General features: G+C 47.4%; 1 protein-coding gene and 1 non-coding gene across 2 annotated transcripts; one reads left to right on the top strand and one right to left on the bottom strand.

The window, feature by feature from the left end:
* The first annotated feature begins 173 nt into the window (after nucleotides 1-173).
* On the top strand, nucleotides 174-14097 carry LOC126544463 (uncharacterized). Its single transcript, XM_055061082.2, has 6 exons — nucleotides 174-595; nucleotides 6425-6564; nucleotides 8261-8376; nucleotides 10583-10662; nucleotides 11384-11458; nucleotides 13852-14097. The coding sequence occupies exons 2-6, from the start codon at nucleotides 6454-6456 to the stop codon at nucleotides 14058-14060; spliced, it is 591 nt and encodes a 196-aa protein (XP_054917057.1). The 5' UTR covers nucleotides 174-595; nucleotides 6425-6453; the 3' UTR covers nucleotides 14061-14097.
* On the bottom strand, nucleotides 11740-11812 carry TRNAR-CCU (transfer RNA arginine (anticodon CCU)). The gene has a single exon. It is a non-coding gene; the product is annotated as a tRNA-Arg (tRNA).
* Nucleotides 14098-15967: the final 1870 nt, after the last annotated feature.

The raw sequence follows: 15967 nt of genomic DNA, 5'->3' as shown, positions 1-15967 counted from the left end.
CATTACTGTAAGTTTGGACACTTTAGAAGATTCGCAATTTGCTCTGCGACGCCAAAGAAGGCTACGAAAATTTGGGATCTCACATTTTGAAAGGATCAAGATCACGAAACCAATGTGCCTCCCTTTGTAGTGAAACAATGAACAATAGACAACGTGTCCCTGAAGGTGAAGATGCCAGTGATGATAACCACAAAAATGTGGGGCGTTGACGGCGTGTATCTCACCTTCTTTTGTTTATCTTTTTTTCTCATTCATTCATTCCCTGCCGTGTTTTCATTTTTTTATTTTTGCTGTTTCATTCGCCGTCCTGGATCTCACACTATCTACGTGAAACCAAGCTTCAAAAGCCATTGTGCCGAAAAGACCTGAATATTTCGACCCGTGGACAAATTTCGCGGCTCATAAAAAAGAAATTACTGAGGGACGATGCATATGCCGTTTATAATCCATCGGGGACTTCTATAAGCCAGACAACAAAGCATTGGAAATAATGAGAATTCAAAGCACCCTAGTTTCCTTCTTTCATTTTTTTCCCTGTTATATAACGACCGTCTTCAAACTTCCCAGCCCTTATTCCAACTCGGGGATAATTCAGGTAAGTTCTCTGTTTAGAGATAGTTCTAATTGTTTTTTTTTTCTTTTATAACCACTTGTCGTTATTAGCCATTCGAAGCAATGGTTGTTAAATTCACGGTATGTTTGCAGTGTAAACTAAATACCGGCTATCAAAAGCTTTCGGTAAATGCGTGCAATTGCGAGACAATGACATTAAATACACGCACCTGGTATAATGTGGTTGAATTTTACTGACTGTTACAAGCGTTATATCTTCATTTACAAGAAATGGTCAAGATCAGTAAAGAAAAAAAAACAAGCATTACCAACTTCGACAAGTGCACCTTTCCGCAGCAAATGCACGTATCGCTGCCTTCAAGACTGTCTCATTGGGAGTAGTCATATCGGAAAGATGTAATGCACAGTTAAAAGATTAACTGAAATAGCAAAGTTCGTCCCAGCGTTGTTGCTAGAGCCCGATTCACAATCTAGTGCCACACAATATACCAAGCTTTTCTGTGTAATTTCAAAATTTTAACCATAATACCGGTTTTTAGTGCTGGCTTGCAGGGTTGTGTACATGACGATTCATTATATTCTCTCATTGTTCTATTCACACTACGATTTATAAAAAGACATAGCTGCATAATCCGCGCCCAATTACTATCTTGGAGAATACGGTTAATATCTAGGATAATTCTTGTGTTAGTTACATGATTCATAAGCATACGTATTTGCGGTGGATAGAGTGCCCATATTAGGGGTGATTCTGGTGCCCTGTGCATGACCCGCTGCTCATTACAGCGACTACGAGATTGTGTATGCTAACTGGCGATAAATATCTTCCCGATTTCAAAATTTCGATGTCCTTTACCAGTACGTGATCACCTCCAGTCCTCGCGGTGCATACTATATTGGAGGCTTCGTTTTTATCAGAAGAAAAAAAAGAAGTCGCAGTTTCGCCCGAAAGGCGAAGCATCGATTGCGATAGCAAATCAGTAGACACAGCTATACAAAATATACGTCAGCATCACGTGGACGATATATGCATGTGGGCATCTGGACTAAAGCGTTCGCAAATCCGTGCAAGACTACAACGGACCACAAACGTAACATCGAAGGCTCTGTCAAGGCCAGCTTTCCACAGAAAACAAAATGTGCTGCAGTGGCATTCACGGGGAAATGGATGAAGGGGTATGCGATATTCGCTGACGGATCAGTGATCCCTGCTGTTGCGCACTGTAGATATTTAGGTGCCGCCATTAACCGCCGCCTGTCTTGGTCGAAGCATGTCGATGCGCTACGGACCCAAGCTATCCGGTTTTGTACATGCGTTCTTCGTGCTGTACCACTGGACTGAGAAGAGGCACCTCTTAACAGTCTTCTGCAGTTATACCAGGCGTTGTTTGTGGACTACACACGCTACAGCACGCCTGAGCTTTCCAATATGCATTCAACTTGTCCTCGAACGTTGGCGACCCTTCAGGCCCAAGCACTGAGAACATGCGTATAGGTATGCCGCAGTGTATGTACATCAACTTCCGGTATTATAGGCAAGCCTTCCGTACCGAAAGCAGCGCCAGTAACACATCCTAGTGAGCGGGGGAATCACATATTGTGGGATACATTGCGCATTCACGACGACCCCTACCCAGCGTTTATCTCGATGCATGCCGTATCATGGCCGTATCATGGTCAGACGCGCGTTGCAGCCCCGCCGGGGCCGTGTGCGTTCTAACGCTGACGTGGATCGGGCAGTGGTGCTTCCGTTATCGGGTTATAGCAAGAGTTCGAGCCCCTGTTGGTCGTTATTTTGTTCCAGTCGTAGCCCAAATGGCTGGCGTCGGCTGAACTTGTAGGAAGCTGAAATAACCGCTGTGTCATCTGGCCAGCGCCCGGGGGGTGCCCGTAGAGGAATCACGGACCTATCAAATTGAAGTCTACAGATGTATTTCAAGGCACTTCGAGTTCACCTCCAACTGCTGACCGGACATCTATTTCTTTCTTTATTTCTATTGTTTACTTGAATATAGATTGTCTGAGATGAAGGGGCTAAAGGCAGATTCAACTGCCCGGTATGCACACACCCTCCTTTGTCTTCACTTCGAGGAAACCGCCCAAGCTGCAGCTCCTCAAGATGCCTCACAACTCACCATCACGTCATTCCCTTAGGCTTCGCACTTACCGTCACCCGTGAAGTGCCACCGCGGACACTGCATAGGCGAATGGTGCGCTTTCACATACCTGGGATTTCGAAGAAGCCGCGCATCCCTTCCACTGGCCTTGAATAGCTCACCTTAGCCCAATTGGCTGGGTTATGCGATGGCTCTGCGCACACGTACACTGAGGGATCGGTGACTTCATGCGCCTCGACCGTGGCCCCTCAGCTCAGCACTTTCCCACCAATACAAATTGGATCGCAAGTCATCATCGACAGCTACAAAACTTCTTGCAATACGGGAAGCTGTCCATTTTGTCTCCTACACCGCGTACTTGTACTATGCATTGTGACGCAAAACCAGTGCCATAAGCCGTTGATTCTTTTTCGAGAACAGGTCAGTATTATGTCTTATAGCATTAGACGTCGCACATGTATTCGATTTTGCGCAGAGGAAGGGTTCACTCAACTACCTTCCAGTGGGTACCTGGTCCCTGTGGCTTGGCCGGCGACAGGCTGGCTGATGCGGAAGCAAGAACTGCACTTTCTAAAGCCGTCGACGAAGACGTAGTACCATACTCGCAAAGTGACGTAAACTCTTTGTTGAACGCGCTCACGCGAGATTGCCCAGCAGATTACTGGGCTCACTCAGACCATCGGTACAGGCGTCTGCGGAAAAATAGACTCTGGTAGGACTTTTCGCCTCCCGGCTAAAGTCAAGCGAAGCCAAGCAAGTATGCTTGACCGGATTCGCCTGGGCGCCACGGTCACTGGACACCACGCACATTTTTAAAGCGAAAGCTTTACTGGCCGCGAACTTGCGATTTCGCCGTGGCCGTGCTGCGAGGAGGCACATGACGTCACACCACGTTCCTAGTCGTTGCGCTCGCCTCCGCTCGCTTCGCCAGCTGCGTCGCATGCCTGATAACATGTCGGAGGATTGAAAAAGGAGAGCTCGCGTGCGCCGCAACCACAGTTGAGGCGGCAGTATGGACGGCGACAATTCGGATAAGCAGGAGGAGGCCTGGAATCGACATCGGAACGAGATGAAGAGGAAACGAATCGCCCAGGAAACAGACGAACAGCGCGCCGAACGACTGGCTAAACGCCGCAACATAGCTAGACAACCAGACTAACCCGGACTCGCAATCCAGATTAACCAAGGTTAACCACTCTATGCCTTAGATTTGGCTACGTATATCCTGGCATAGCCGAGCTAAGCCACTGCCAATGTTTTTATTGGGCGTGCGGACAGCCCGACCTGCCAACGCTGCCAAGTGCTGGATACTTGACAGCAAATGTTTCGCGGATGCCCTTCTCTCTGCGTCACAGCTGAAGGCGCTGGCTTCTGCGCTTGCAGGCGTTGGCAGGCAACATTGTCTGAAAGTGTGTTTTCGTCCGCAATGCGTGGCCGTGCCGTAACGACAACAGCTACAAGGACCGTTCTGGACTTTCCGAAGAGCACCGGACTAGATCTTAAGATCACTCGACACTACACACATTTTTAAAGCGAAAGCTTTTACTGGCCGCGAACTTGCGATTTCGCCGTGGCCGTGCTCCGAGGAGGCACATGACGTCACACCGCGTTCCTCGTCGTTGCGCTCGCCTCCGCTCGCTTCGCCAGTTGCGTCGCATGCCTGATAACATGTCGGATCTTTCCTTAAGATCAAGATATTAAGGAAATCACAACGTTACGTGGTTATAATATACGTGAATCCCTTCTTCCTGCCCTCGTCATCATATTTTACCGCTCTTTATTTTTTTGTTCCCCTTTCCTTTCTTCTCCTGTTCCGAGTAGCAGGCCAGAGCATACTATAGCTCAGGGCGACCTGTCGGTTGTTCCTGTAATCAATTCTTTATTTCTTTTGCCAGCTTCCTGCAATAATGATTGTCATAATGTTTATCCCTATAGTTCGCTGGGATCGACATCTTTCTTTTTTTTCGTGAGATTTCTCATCCCTTATATTGGCCCCCTCGAAGCTGCTCACCACCGACCAGGACGATTGCTGAGCGGGTTGTTTGGGTAACGCCTGGAAGACGGCTGTGACGCTGGTACCTTCCGTAGTTTCGCATCAGCATTAATAGTGTGAGAGTGTATGGGCGTCCGATCAAAACATCGTCGACAGGAATTGTATCGCTGGTCTGCACGACTGACGGAACGTCAGGTCAAGGTGGAAGTTTGCGTGCAGTTCCTGTCTGTTAAAAAATGGTAACAATTATTGTGCTGCACATTGAGGAAATCCGGGGTTTTATCAGATTAAATTATTTTCAGCCGTACGCCCTCGTGCAGGAATGCGGGGCAGAGCCCGTTTCCTGTATTTTCTTAAATATTTTTTTTCCTTTACATTTCGATGAGGGCTGCTTTGCGGCTTAATAAAAAAAAAATCATGAATGCAAATGCAACTCGGCATCGTACAGGAAGCCTAACAAGGCTCTGTAATGGCAGTTCTCTTTTTTTTATATTGCAAGTCGGTGGAGCAGTTACATGGGATCTAGCACATAGATACACACCTTCCGAGATTCGGAGTGGTTCAGTTGTAGAAGAGCGTGAGGGATCTTGGAAGCCATGCTATATGCGTATTTCAGTCACGGCATGCCCGTATGGCGGCGCGGTTAGTTTTGAATTTTTTCGACGAGTGACCGCAACGTAAAAAAAAAAACCTTCGACATAATAGTAAACTTAAACGGCATCTGGTGCTAACAAAAAAACGACGCCAAAAGTTACTTTAGTATTGCTTGAAAGAACAGTAATTAAGGAGGCGCTCTCCTTTTCTGGAACATACTTAATTTAGACGCCTTAAGAAAACGCTCGATCAACATCCGTGACCATAGGTCGGTAAGATAAACGAAACTGACTCGGACTCACTCACAAAATATACTTTTAGCTAGGGCTCACTCGATCTAAGACGCGCCAAAATTCCACACAGCCGAACTCACCGGTACCCAGACTGAGGGCTCATTCACACCGGCGACTGACAGTGGTCGCGCGACCAAGTTGGTCGCAAAGCGACCAGTCGCAAATGGTCGCAAATGGTCGCCTTTCTTGAAAAGCGACCATTTTGGGCCAGTCGCTCTCTACGCGATTTTTCGGTCGCGCGACCGTGGTCGCAAAACTGATAAACCAATCAGCGGCGCACCGGAAGTGATCTTTCGTGTGTCTACATCCGGCCTCCTCCGGCGTCGCGTTCAAATTCCGCGTAGATTCCGAGAGTTCTCGCTGAGAACGATAATCTCCGGGATTGCGACTTGCGGGTCGCGCTCAGCCGGGCTTGCCGGTGTGAGCATCAGTCGCCTTCGGTCGCTTCAGATTGCGAGTCGCAAATGGTCGCGCGACCTCCTCAAGTCGCCGGTGTGAATGTGCCCTGATCAGGCGGGCTCGCTCGGACTCAGACTCGCGAAAACTCTGGAGGACTCACGAAAACTCGCGAGGAAACTCACGAAAACTCGCGAACTTGAACGCAGGAGGACTCACCGAAACTCGTATTGACCGTTGACACGTTGTTCCGAGTCCAAAGTGAGTCAATACGCGACGGCCATTACGGAGACTCCTACGACAACTCATTTAGAGCTCAGGAGTCAAAACTGCATAACGCTGATGTATTTTACTCTTGTCGATCGTTCTTCTCTGCTCTTTTCTATCGCAGCCAACATATTTATTTATTTATTTTTGCGCTGCGCTCCTGCGTTTACTGTCTGCATCACGACGCACAGGGGGAAGTGTCGTGTGGACAGCCCTAATTATGCAAGTTGCGACGCCGGTGCTGCTACTGTTCCTGCTTGCTCGGGTTCCCTCGTCGGAATGCTTGAAGTGCAGAAGCCTGAAAGGCTTGATAAATGTTGACTGGAACAAGGTAATGTCTGGAATTCCTTGCAGCTCTTCTACCATTTCATATTTATAAGCCCAAACGTTGTCAATTACGCGTCGCTCATTCTCATTACTTTTCGAATGCCCGCGCAATAATGTATGCGCTCGCGCGCGCGCGCGCGCGTGTGTGTAATAATAATAATATATGGGGTTTTACGTGCCAAAACCACTTTCTGATTATGAGGCACGCCGTAGTGGGGGACTCCGGAAATTTTGACCACCTGGGGTTCTTTAACGTGCACCTAAATCTAAGTACACGGGTGTTTTCGCATTTCGCCCCCATCGAAATGCGGCCGCCGTGGCCGGGATTCGATCCCGCGACCTCGTGCTCAGCAGCCTAACACCATAGCCACTGAGCAACCACGGCGGGTGCGCGTGTGTGTGTGTGTGTGTGTGTGTGTGTGTGGAGAGAGAGAGAGAGAGAGGGGGGGCGTCCATCTATCATGCACCAAGATTTAATATATGCAAATGCCACGTAGCTGGACAGAACTGAGGTAATGGCGCTTGCCGTCGCTTGGATATATCTGATTATCTTTTTTGCATACCACCTAACAGCATAATCAGTCATAATTAATTGATTAACTTCTCAAATATTATAGTTATACAAAAATTGTCAATGAGAAAATTGTAGAGCAACATGAAAAACTCCCGATAAAGCTTTCTGTTGCTCGATACGTGCCGCATGAAAGTGCTTTTTTTCCGAGCGTGAAAGAAGCCTGCGAATACACGCAAGATTGCCGCGCGACTGGCCCACTCGAGGTACTAATCATATTTCTGCAATTTTGTCCTGAAATATATGTAGCCTAGATAACATATCTTCTGCCGGTAGTCGTTTTCTTTTCTTTTTTGGCAACAAGCTGAATATAAATAGGTTCAGTGGATATCAAGCGAAACGATTCCTCGGTTTTCGCTTATTTACGTACAGCTCGCCACGTCAACCTTCCTGTTAATGGAGAGGTTAGGCTAGGGGGCGCAAGCGGTTTGCGTACACAACTACTAGGGGTAATCAGCTTCACCCGTCTGCTGTCTAACCGGTCTTCCGGAATCCATTGACCCTTCGTCACGGCCGGGACGTACGTTTATGTGCGAAGTCTTCTTTCTAAAGTTTACGCATACGTTTCCTACTTGACGCCACAAATTGGTCGACCCTGGTACTCGGTTTCTCATTGACAATTTTTGTGTAACTGTAATATTTGAGTTCTTCAATTGATTATGACTGATTATGCTGTTAGGTGGTATGCAAAAAGATAATCAGATATATCCAAGCGACGGCAACCGCCATTACCTCGGTTCTGTCCAGCTACGTGGCATTTGCATATATTAAATCTTGGTGCATGATAGTTGAGACGCCCTCTCTCTCTCTCTCTCTCTCCACACACACACGGAGAGGTAGGGGTTCTGCGCATGCGCAGTACTGTGGCCCCTAGTTCTTGCGTACGCAAGCGGCTTGCGTCCCCTAATCTAAAACTCTCTAATGTTAACTCATGGCTCACAACTCCAGGGCCCCACGTGGGGTGCTCATTCAAATATCGCTTTAAAACAGGCACACGCAAATGTCGCTGGTCTTTCACACACTATACGTGGTGCAGATCACGGGACATGTGTTTCGCTCGATAGTGTTGGCGTGACGCCTTTGACTTCATCGCAATCTCGTTTACCCGTGTTTCTTTTATTTTTTGCAGTTCGACAAAACGCTTTGGGTTCAGTTGAAAGTTGACAAACCTCATACGGTCACGCAATGTATCGCACGACGTTATCGCCCCAACAAAGGCGAAGTAGACTTGAGAGCCATCGGAGGGTAAGCACTGAGTTTTCACACGCGTCTTCGGCTACGTGCTGCCTCAACTTCACTGTCCGCTTAATGTAGGTTGGTAACGCACCTAGGACATACACTCGAGCAAACTAGTCAAAAAGGGGCACTAAAGACCAACAATCGTTTAAAAGGATGAATAATTTCATAACTTCAAATAAGACCCTGTTTCCGCAAGCTTCGCGATGATACATAGTGCGATTTTCAACGGGAAACAAAAGAAAAGAAAGCCAAGCTTTTAATTTCGCGCACGAACTATAGCATCGGTACGCTACTGTGACGCCACGGATTTCAAAATATTTCCTCGTGTTGGGGCCAACGAGGTTCAGCAAAAGTTTTTGAAACATGCCAAGTTCACACCTATAGGCTCGGGAAGAATACAATGTATAGTTCATTTTTACGTATACACATTTACTGTCCAAGCAGACGTCATCACATGCATGATGTCACGGCGTCTGACGTCATGACGTCTCTAAAGCAAATATAAATTGTAGAGAGGCCTGGGAAGCCCTGCTGCGGAGCGAGGACCCTACTCCACAGCAACACGCCATCCGCCTGGCGGAAGAAGCCGCGAAGAGTCAAGACCTCTTTGCTTGCTTCTAATCGCGGAGGTTCCGGCCCCCGTCCCCAAGGCCTGTGTACCGGGGACGGGGAGTAGGGGCCTCCTTATCCGGCGGTACAATAAAGTTGCTATCATCATCATCTGTAGCTCACCAATCGTCCCATCCTCGTAAGAGTGGCGTTTTGTGCACTCGAATTTTCACTAATACGGCTCAGATAATTTTTCTTTCTCTCTTTAACGTCCCTTCATGAAAGACCCGACAACAATTTTCGGTCGAAACGAATGCGGAAAACCTTGAAGTGGAGCAACCGTCACCAAACCGAGTACCAGCGTCGACCAATCTGCGGCGTCAAGTAGGAAACGTATGCGTTAACTTTAGAGAGAAGACTTCGCGCATAAACGTACGTCCCGGCCGTGACGAACGGTCAGTGGATTCCGGAAGACCGGTTAGACAGCAGACGGGTGAAGCTGATTACCGAATCAATCAATCAATCAATCAATCAATCAATCAATCAATCAACTTTATTTCCCTTGGAATAGGAGGAGTACGGGACTATGATCAGACTATAATCGAGATTATGACCTAGAGTTGGGGCGACTGCAGCTAGCACGGGAGCAACTACCCGCTGTTCATGCGCGCGAATTTTTCTCGTATTATCACACCGCCTAAAGCGGAGGGGAATGTTGTCGAGGACGGCAGAGAACGAAGCAGTGCGATAAGGTGAGAGAATTCGCAAGCACAAAATGAAGTCGGCTGACTCAAGGCAGGGTTACGGGAAATGTCTGGGTATAGGAAGTACCGCGGTGAACATGAAACAGGCTGACGTTGGTTATGATGCGCGCCGGTCGTCGAACCCAGCACCATCTCATTTCATTATCCGTTGATCTACCAGTTTGGTGAACTAATCCGGCGCATAGGAGATGGCAGTGTGACGTATAATTAACCGAAAACCGGACGCGTTCTGACCGCAGACTTTGTAGATGCAAGCCGTCGCTATCATGTGATGAACACGGATGGTTTGTTTTTTTTTTCGTTCGGATCGTACTGTATGGGCGTGTATCTTTTTATGCCACTGACTTTAGGAGAAAACCTGAATGCCTTGGTAAATCTCGTGGGAGATCACGATGTCAGGAGTGAGCCAAATATAAACGTCACGGAGGTGATAAAATAACTTTGAGGCGAGTAATCTTCCTGCGCGCGGGCAAACTTGGGATGACCAAGGGTGGAGGCGGTTACAGACGGCGTTCTTTAAGAGCATGAGCAACAGAACCTGACTTATATCCCCTCGATTCGACCTCTTAAGCTGGTAAACTAAGGTTCGATTTCCTTTCGAACTAGGCTTCGTAGAAAGTAAGCACTACAGTAAGCGACTGCAGAGGCCTAAATTATAGCCACGTGTCGAACGTAGTGTATACACTACGTTCGTGAGTAGCTATAGTGTGAGTATAGTGTGAATATGTGAGTAGCTATAGCTACTCACGTATGCGTTTTCTCGAACACGGTGAGCCCGGCTGAGGCAAAACGAAACATCTTCCTTTGTTTTTGTTTGTCTCTTCCTTTTTTTCTCTTTTTTATTCCACGTGGCAGGTGATGATAGTAACCGACGATCACGTCTCACTATTGCTTCGCAGAGTTTCTGGGCAGACGTGGAACATCTCCAAAGTCTACAAAGGTGGAGTAATCGACGGAGACACAATTCGATTTAATCACGGTGAGCCCGCATTTTCGCACCTGCCCATTTTGTCTGAAAACGCGGACCACAACGACATCACCAAGCACTACCAGCTAAGGCAGGCGGATATTGCCCCCACCTCACCCCAAACTGAAACGTCGCCAGGCAGTCGTATGGCGACAGTTGCGGACACAAACCTTCCCAGTCCGGTGCGATTGCGCCACGTTTTCCACGCGCAATACCCGAATGCTCTTTGAAAGTTATGTCAGGCTACTAGAGCGACGCTCTCACACGTGTTGTGGGAGTGCCCTAGCTGTTATATCAGCTAAAATGGCAGTAGCTACGAAGGCTCTTGCGTCGAAGGGGGCCGCAGCTCTGCGCAGCTCCAACCTCAAGACACAACAGTGGGCAGTCCAGCGAGCCCGAGAGGCGGCGACGAGGCAAGGCCTCGAAGTCCCCTGATGGGTGACCTGAGCCCAGGTCGCTAAACTTCTCTGGATCTAAAATAAAGTTGTTTCCATCCTTCCATGAGCGAATCGATGAGGTAGCTTTGAATAAGATCAGGCATTTACCTGAGAAATGAAGTAATGAATTTGAAGAAAGAGAACGAAGGAATTGCACGAAGGTATACATTTCATACACGGACATAAATAACACCGTGCGCTTAAGAGTATATCGATCGCCAATTTGCACCCACGTGGCATATTGATGAGCTTGTAATGAGCTATTCCTGGCGTAACCCGTGACTCTATCTCTGCAGGTAGGGATCCTCATTTTTATCAAATACTGGACACAGACTATAAGACGTGGGTAGTGGAACACAAGTGCTCCAACAGTAAGTACCGTAGGTGTTCTGTTGTGCAAGTGTTCTGTCATGAAAAGTTGTAAACTCAATTTCGCAACTCCTTGTAAGCCGGCTTGAAGCTACATTTAAGCTTCTGTACATACTTGCTGGCACAGTGCGCGTATATATATATATATATATATATATATATATATATAATAAGATACAAACAAAGACACTATAGTGACAACACAGGTGAAATTACTTGTACTTACTAATTAAATTAAGTAAATGATAAATTCACGGAAATCAAGGTGGTTGAATAATCAACTGGCCGCAGGTGGGATACGAACCCACGACTTCGCATTAGGCGTGCGATGCTCTTACGAACTGAGCTACCGCGGCGCCGTTTTCCCGTCCACTTTCAGGGGTTTTTATGTTTGGCTTCTAGAACCAGGCTCTGAGTGTGTTAGCCAGTGCCACCATACGACTAGACTAATGAACATCGCGTTCCCCTCGGTTTCCTTTCTTCTCGTTCACTATGTAACGAGGGTCCCGAATGCGGCGGCTTTGACGCCTTTCAGGTATGTGCGGGTTTATTGACCAGTTGCCATCAGCCAAAATGTTCACGTGCGTGACGCCTGTGGTAGACACAATGTTCTACCTCGGCCGCTGGATTAAAAAAAAAGATATTTTTTTTTTATCCAGCTGCCGTGGTTCTGCGTCCAGTGGCATAGCCGTGAGTGGTGGCGCTGTCTAACCCTTCCAGGATGAGTTCTAGCACCCGAACATAAATGCCCCATAAAGGGCGTGGGAAAATTCATCTTGGGTACTAGGCGCGAACACACACACAAGACATAAGGAAGGAGACGGGACAAGCGCTCTGTCCCGTCTCCTTCCTTGTGTCGTGTGTGTTTTCGCGCCTAGTACCCAAGATGAATTGTGACCAAATCGCCCAACAAGACGTCCTTCTAAGGCGTGGGAAAAGCAGAGCCGCGGTAGCCCAATTGGTTAGAGCATAGCATATGCGTAATGCGAAGACGTGCAATCGTTCCCCATTTGCGGCAAGTCGTTTCATCATCCACTTTCATTGTCATTACTTGACGATTTCATTAATTCATTTCGTAGGTACAAGTAATTTCCGCTATGTCGTCCGTCTTTCCACATGTTGTGCTTCGTGGGATTGTTTGTTGGCTTCTTACGTTTATACTGATAATTGAAAGTCACCGTTCCGTCTGGTCTTGTCTGCCCCCGTCTTTCTACATTCGCACTTCTAATAGAGTGTTGAGCACACGCTCTGTAATCCAGAAAACATCCTGCAATAAAATACTGGCGGCGACGTCCCCCTGCAATGGTAGCATGCGTCAACTATGTACTTGTGACATCAGACATATTTTAGTGCGTACTCGGCGCTATCCAACTTATTGAACAACGAAAGCTATTACATTGCATTCAACCTACGTGAAAATTCCCCTTGCCAGACTTGTCGTCGTTTTTCTTCTTTTTCTTTTTTTTTTCTTTTTTTTTTTTTACGGGAGCTACCGTAAGACGCCATATTGCGATATAGTCCGTGGCGTCGGAATGACGTAATTAGCCACGACGCTCCTTTCAGAATTCTACGGTGCAGATGACTAAGATGGTGCTGTGTCGGAGGGGTGTCCCCGTGAGACGTCTGCATAGATCCCAGCACCACGAGCCACTTGCAACACCCATACGGCGCTCTTTTTTTTTTCTATGCAGGCAGCAGTGACGAACTGCTAATAACTGAGTAACTTGCAGACACTGCAAGGAGGAGAACGGACCGTACGCTGCAGCAATGTGATAAAATACAACACATAGCCGTTGCTACATTGCTAGATAAGCGAGCGTTACGTAATTACAAATGCTGACTGCAAAACTGTTTTTAATGCTTAGATATATGTAGATGAAAAAAAAGAAAGAATGGCTTTCCCACCGAGCGAGCAGCTATGTTGGGAAGCTCCCCTAGAACGCTGACGAACGAATCAAGCAAAAAAATAATAATAATAATAAGTAAATAAAATCAAACGCGCATGAAATGACCAAGAAATCTTTCGCCGTGCGCACACGAGTCATCGCACGCACAAAACCACTACCAGCGTAGCGCCTTATGAAAAGAAAGGCCCTAACGCATATTTTTTATGTACACTATGCAACTGATTTTTATTTTATTTTTTGTTTTGTGATCCTGTCAATCTTATTCGGAAATTTTTGCAGGAGCGGGATAGAAGGGTCTGTATACATTGTAGTACAGGTATTTACATAAGAATACAGAAGGGTACTTAGTAAGTGAATAAAGGATAATGGACCTATGTTAACAGCAATAAGCGATAAGTGACCAATGAAACCAATAAGTAACCAATGAAACCTGATTTGCCTGCTACCGAATCCTGATGTTCTCGTTTTGACAACTTGGTCTTTTACAGTCCGTGGTGACGCCGTATCGCTCATGTATCACAAGCCAGTTTACAAGATTCCGAGCGAAATAGAACGAAGGGCCTTGGAAGTATTGGACAAGTCCGGATTAGGCAGAACCATCAACCTCAGCACTACTGATTGCATGTTAAGTGAAGGACGCATATCAAGTGATGTCGAAAAGTGGATTGAAATCATTGTTAAAATGGAGCCTGTTTGAACAAGCAACGATCAATAAAGTATTTTTGGTTCGATCATTCTTCGGCATTTCACATCTGGCCTGCACAAAGCTATCGATAAAATTCGCCTGGTTTCACGTCCAGGGTTTTAGATGTGATATAAGCGATGCAAAGCCAGCGGTGTGTTGGATATCGATAGCATTTTTATTTGTTTTAACGCTGTTAGTACGCTTGTAAATAAATTGACCGTCCTTCCCCTACTGCGAAGAGGGCTGCAAGCGTAGCATGTGTTGACTCGTTTAATGCTCGTGTTTTAATGCGCATAATTTTAGTGTAACCCTATTTATTTATTACTACGCGGTGCAATCAACTCTGCGACTTTTGTTAGTGTAAGTATAGAAGCATCACAACACGACACTAATAACTTGTTTTGGTTTCCATTCATTGTTTTTTTATTACACGGTATTCACACTGCAAGCGAACATGATGACTTTGTGTTCACTATGGTATACAGGTAGAGGTCTCGTCCTGCGTATGTTACACACGTCATTAGCAAATGTTACTCACTAAAGGCTATACACGTCCGCCGTATGATTGTAGGGTCGCGCTTCCTCGCGGCGAGGACGGCACGTCGACGACGAGCCCTTTCTCGAGCGAGCTCCCTGTGGTGTTCATCAAACGCCGCCTGTTCTTCGGCCGAAACGCAAGACGCGCGGCCCCCGACCCATCGCAGCTTCGATACTCGTTCCTCCCACGTAACCTAGACGCACGACCCCTACGGGCGGATAGAATGACGGCAGCTCACACGGCAGCGCAGCAGGATTCACCGTTCAACTGGTCTATTGTATATATATATACCGTATAAACGCGTGTAAGGGCCGCACTTTTTTTTACGAATTCGAGGGCCTATTTTCGGGGTGCGGCCCATACACGCGACATACGAAAAAAAAATTTTTTTTTCAAGTAAAAACAGACCAATAAGTGAATGCGCGTTTATTTACAATAATCCTCATCAATCATCACTATTTACAATCAGTCATCATCACTCGCGGAGTCCTCAGACTCCGAGCTGGTGCTGCATTCTTCTGGCTCATCACCCCACAAGTCGTCGTCTTCAGTTCCGTCCAAATCGTTGGAAATCCCGGTCACTTTGAAGCTGCGGGATACAATGTCCGTAGACACCGAATTCCACGCGGTCAAAATCCAGCCCAGCACAGTCGCGAGCGGTGCCCTCTTGAGCCGCCCGGTCGGAGTCTCATCGTGATCGCCGTTTGCAATCCATTCCGAGTATTGCCTCCGGAACTCAACCTTAAAAGGCCGGTTAATGCTCACGTCCAGTGGTTGCAGCACGCCGGTGAGGCCGCCCGGAATAACGGCCATGTCTGTGCGGATACTGCCCAGTTGTTTTTTGACTCTATCCGTCAAATGACCGCGGAAGCTATCCAAGACGAGCAGCGATCGTTTGGCCAACATCGCGCCTGGGCGATTCTGCCAAACGCTCTTGATCCAATCGAGGACGAGCTCATCATCCATCCAGCCCTTTTCTTGGGCTCGAACTACAATTCCCTTGGGGAAAGCCTCATTCGGAATCCTCTTCCTTTTCAAAATCACATACGGGGGCAGCTTCCGCCCGTCTGCAGTGACGCACAGCATAACTGTGCACCGTTGGCGCTCCGCGCCAGTTGTCCGCACAGAAACGCTCTTCTTTCCTTTAAGCTCAACTGTGCAGTTCTCAGGACAGTCGAACCACACGGGGGTCTGGTCGGCGTTTGCTATTTCCGACAACATGTAGTTGTGCTCATGGCGCATCCCGATCACGTACCTTTGAAAGTTCAGCACCTTGTCGGTGTAGTCGGGGGGCAGCCTCTGGCACAGCGTGGTCCTTCGCCGAAAGGATAGGCCCTTCCTCTTTAAATATCTCCGCAACCAGCCGACGCTACCTTTGAAC

Source organism: Dermacentor andersoni, chromosome 10, assembly GCF_023375885.2.
Source record: "Dermacentor andersoni chromosome 10, qqDerAnde1_hic_scaffold, whole genome shotgun sequence".
In the NCBI taxonomy this organism is placed as follows: Eukaryota; Metazoa; Arthropoda; class Arachnida; order Ixodida; family Ixodidae; genus Dermacentor; species Dermacentor andersoni.
Note: the sequence above shows the minus strand (reverse complement) of the source record. Positions and strands in the feature narration are given on the sequence as shown.

Excerpts from the sequence above, each read along its gene's own strand:
- LOC126544463 (XM_055061082.2), top strand. The coding sequence starts at position 6,454 with ATGCAAGTTGCGACGCCGGTGCTGCTACTGTTCCTGCTTGCTCGGGTT. Across the intron at positions 6,565-8,260 it reads TAAATGTTGACTGGAACAAG|TTCGACAAAACGCTTTGGGT; the intron begins GTAATGTCTGGA and ends TATTTTTTGCAG. Across the intron at positions 11,459-13,851 it reads GGAACACAAGTGCTCCAACA|TCCGTGGTGACGCCGTATCG; the intron begins GTAAGTACCGTA and ends GGTCTTTTACAG.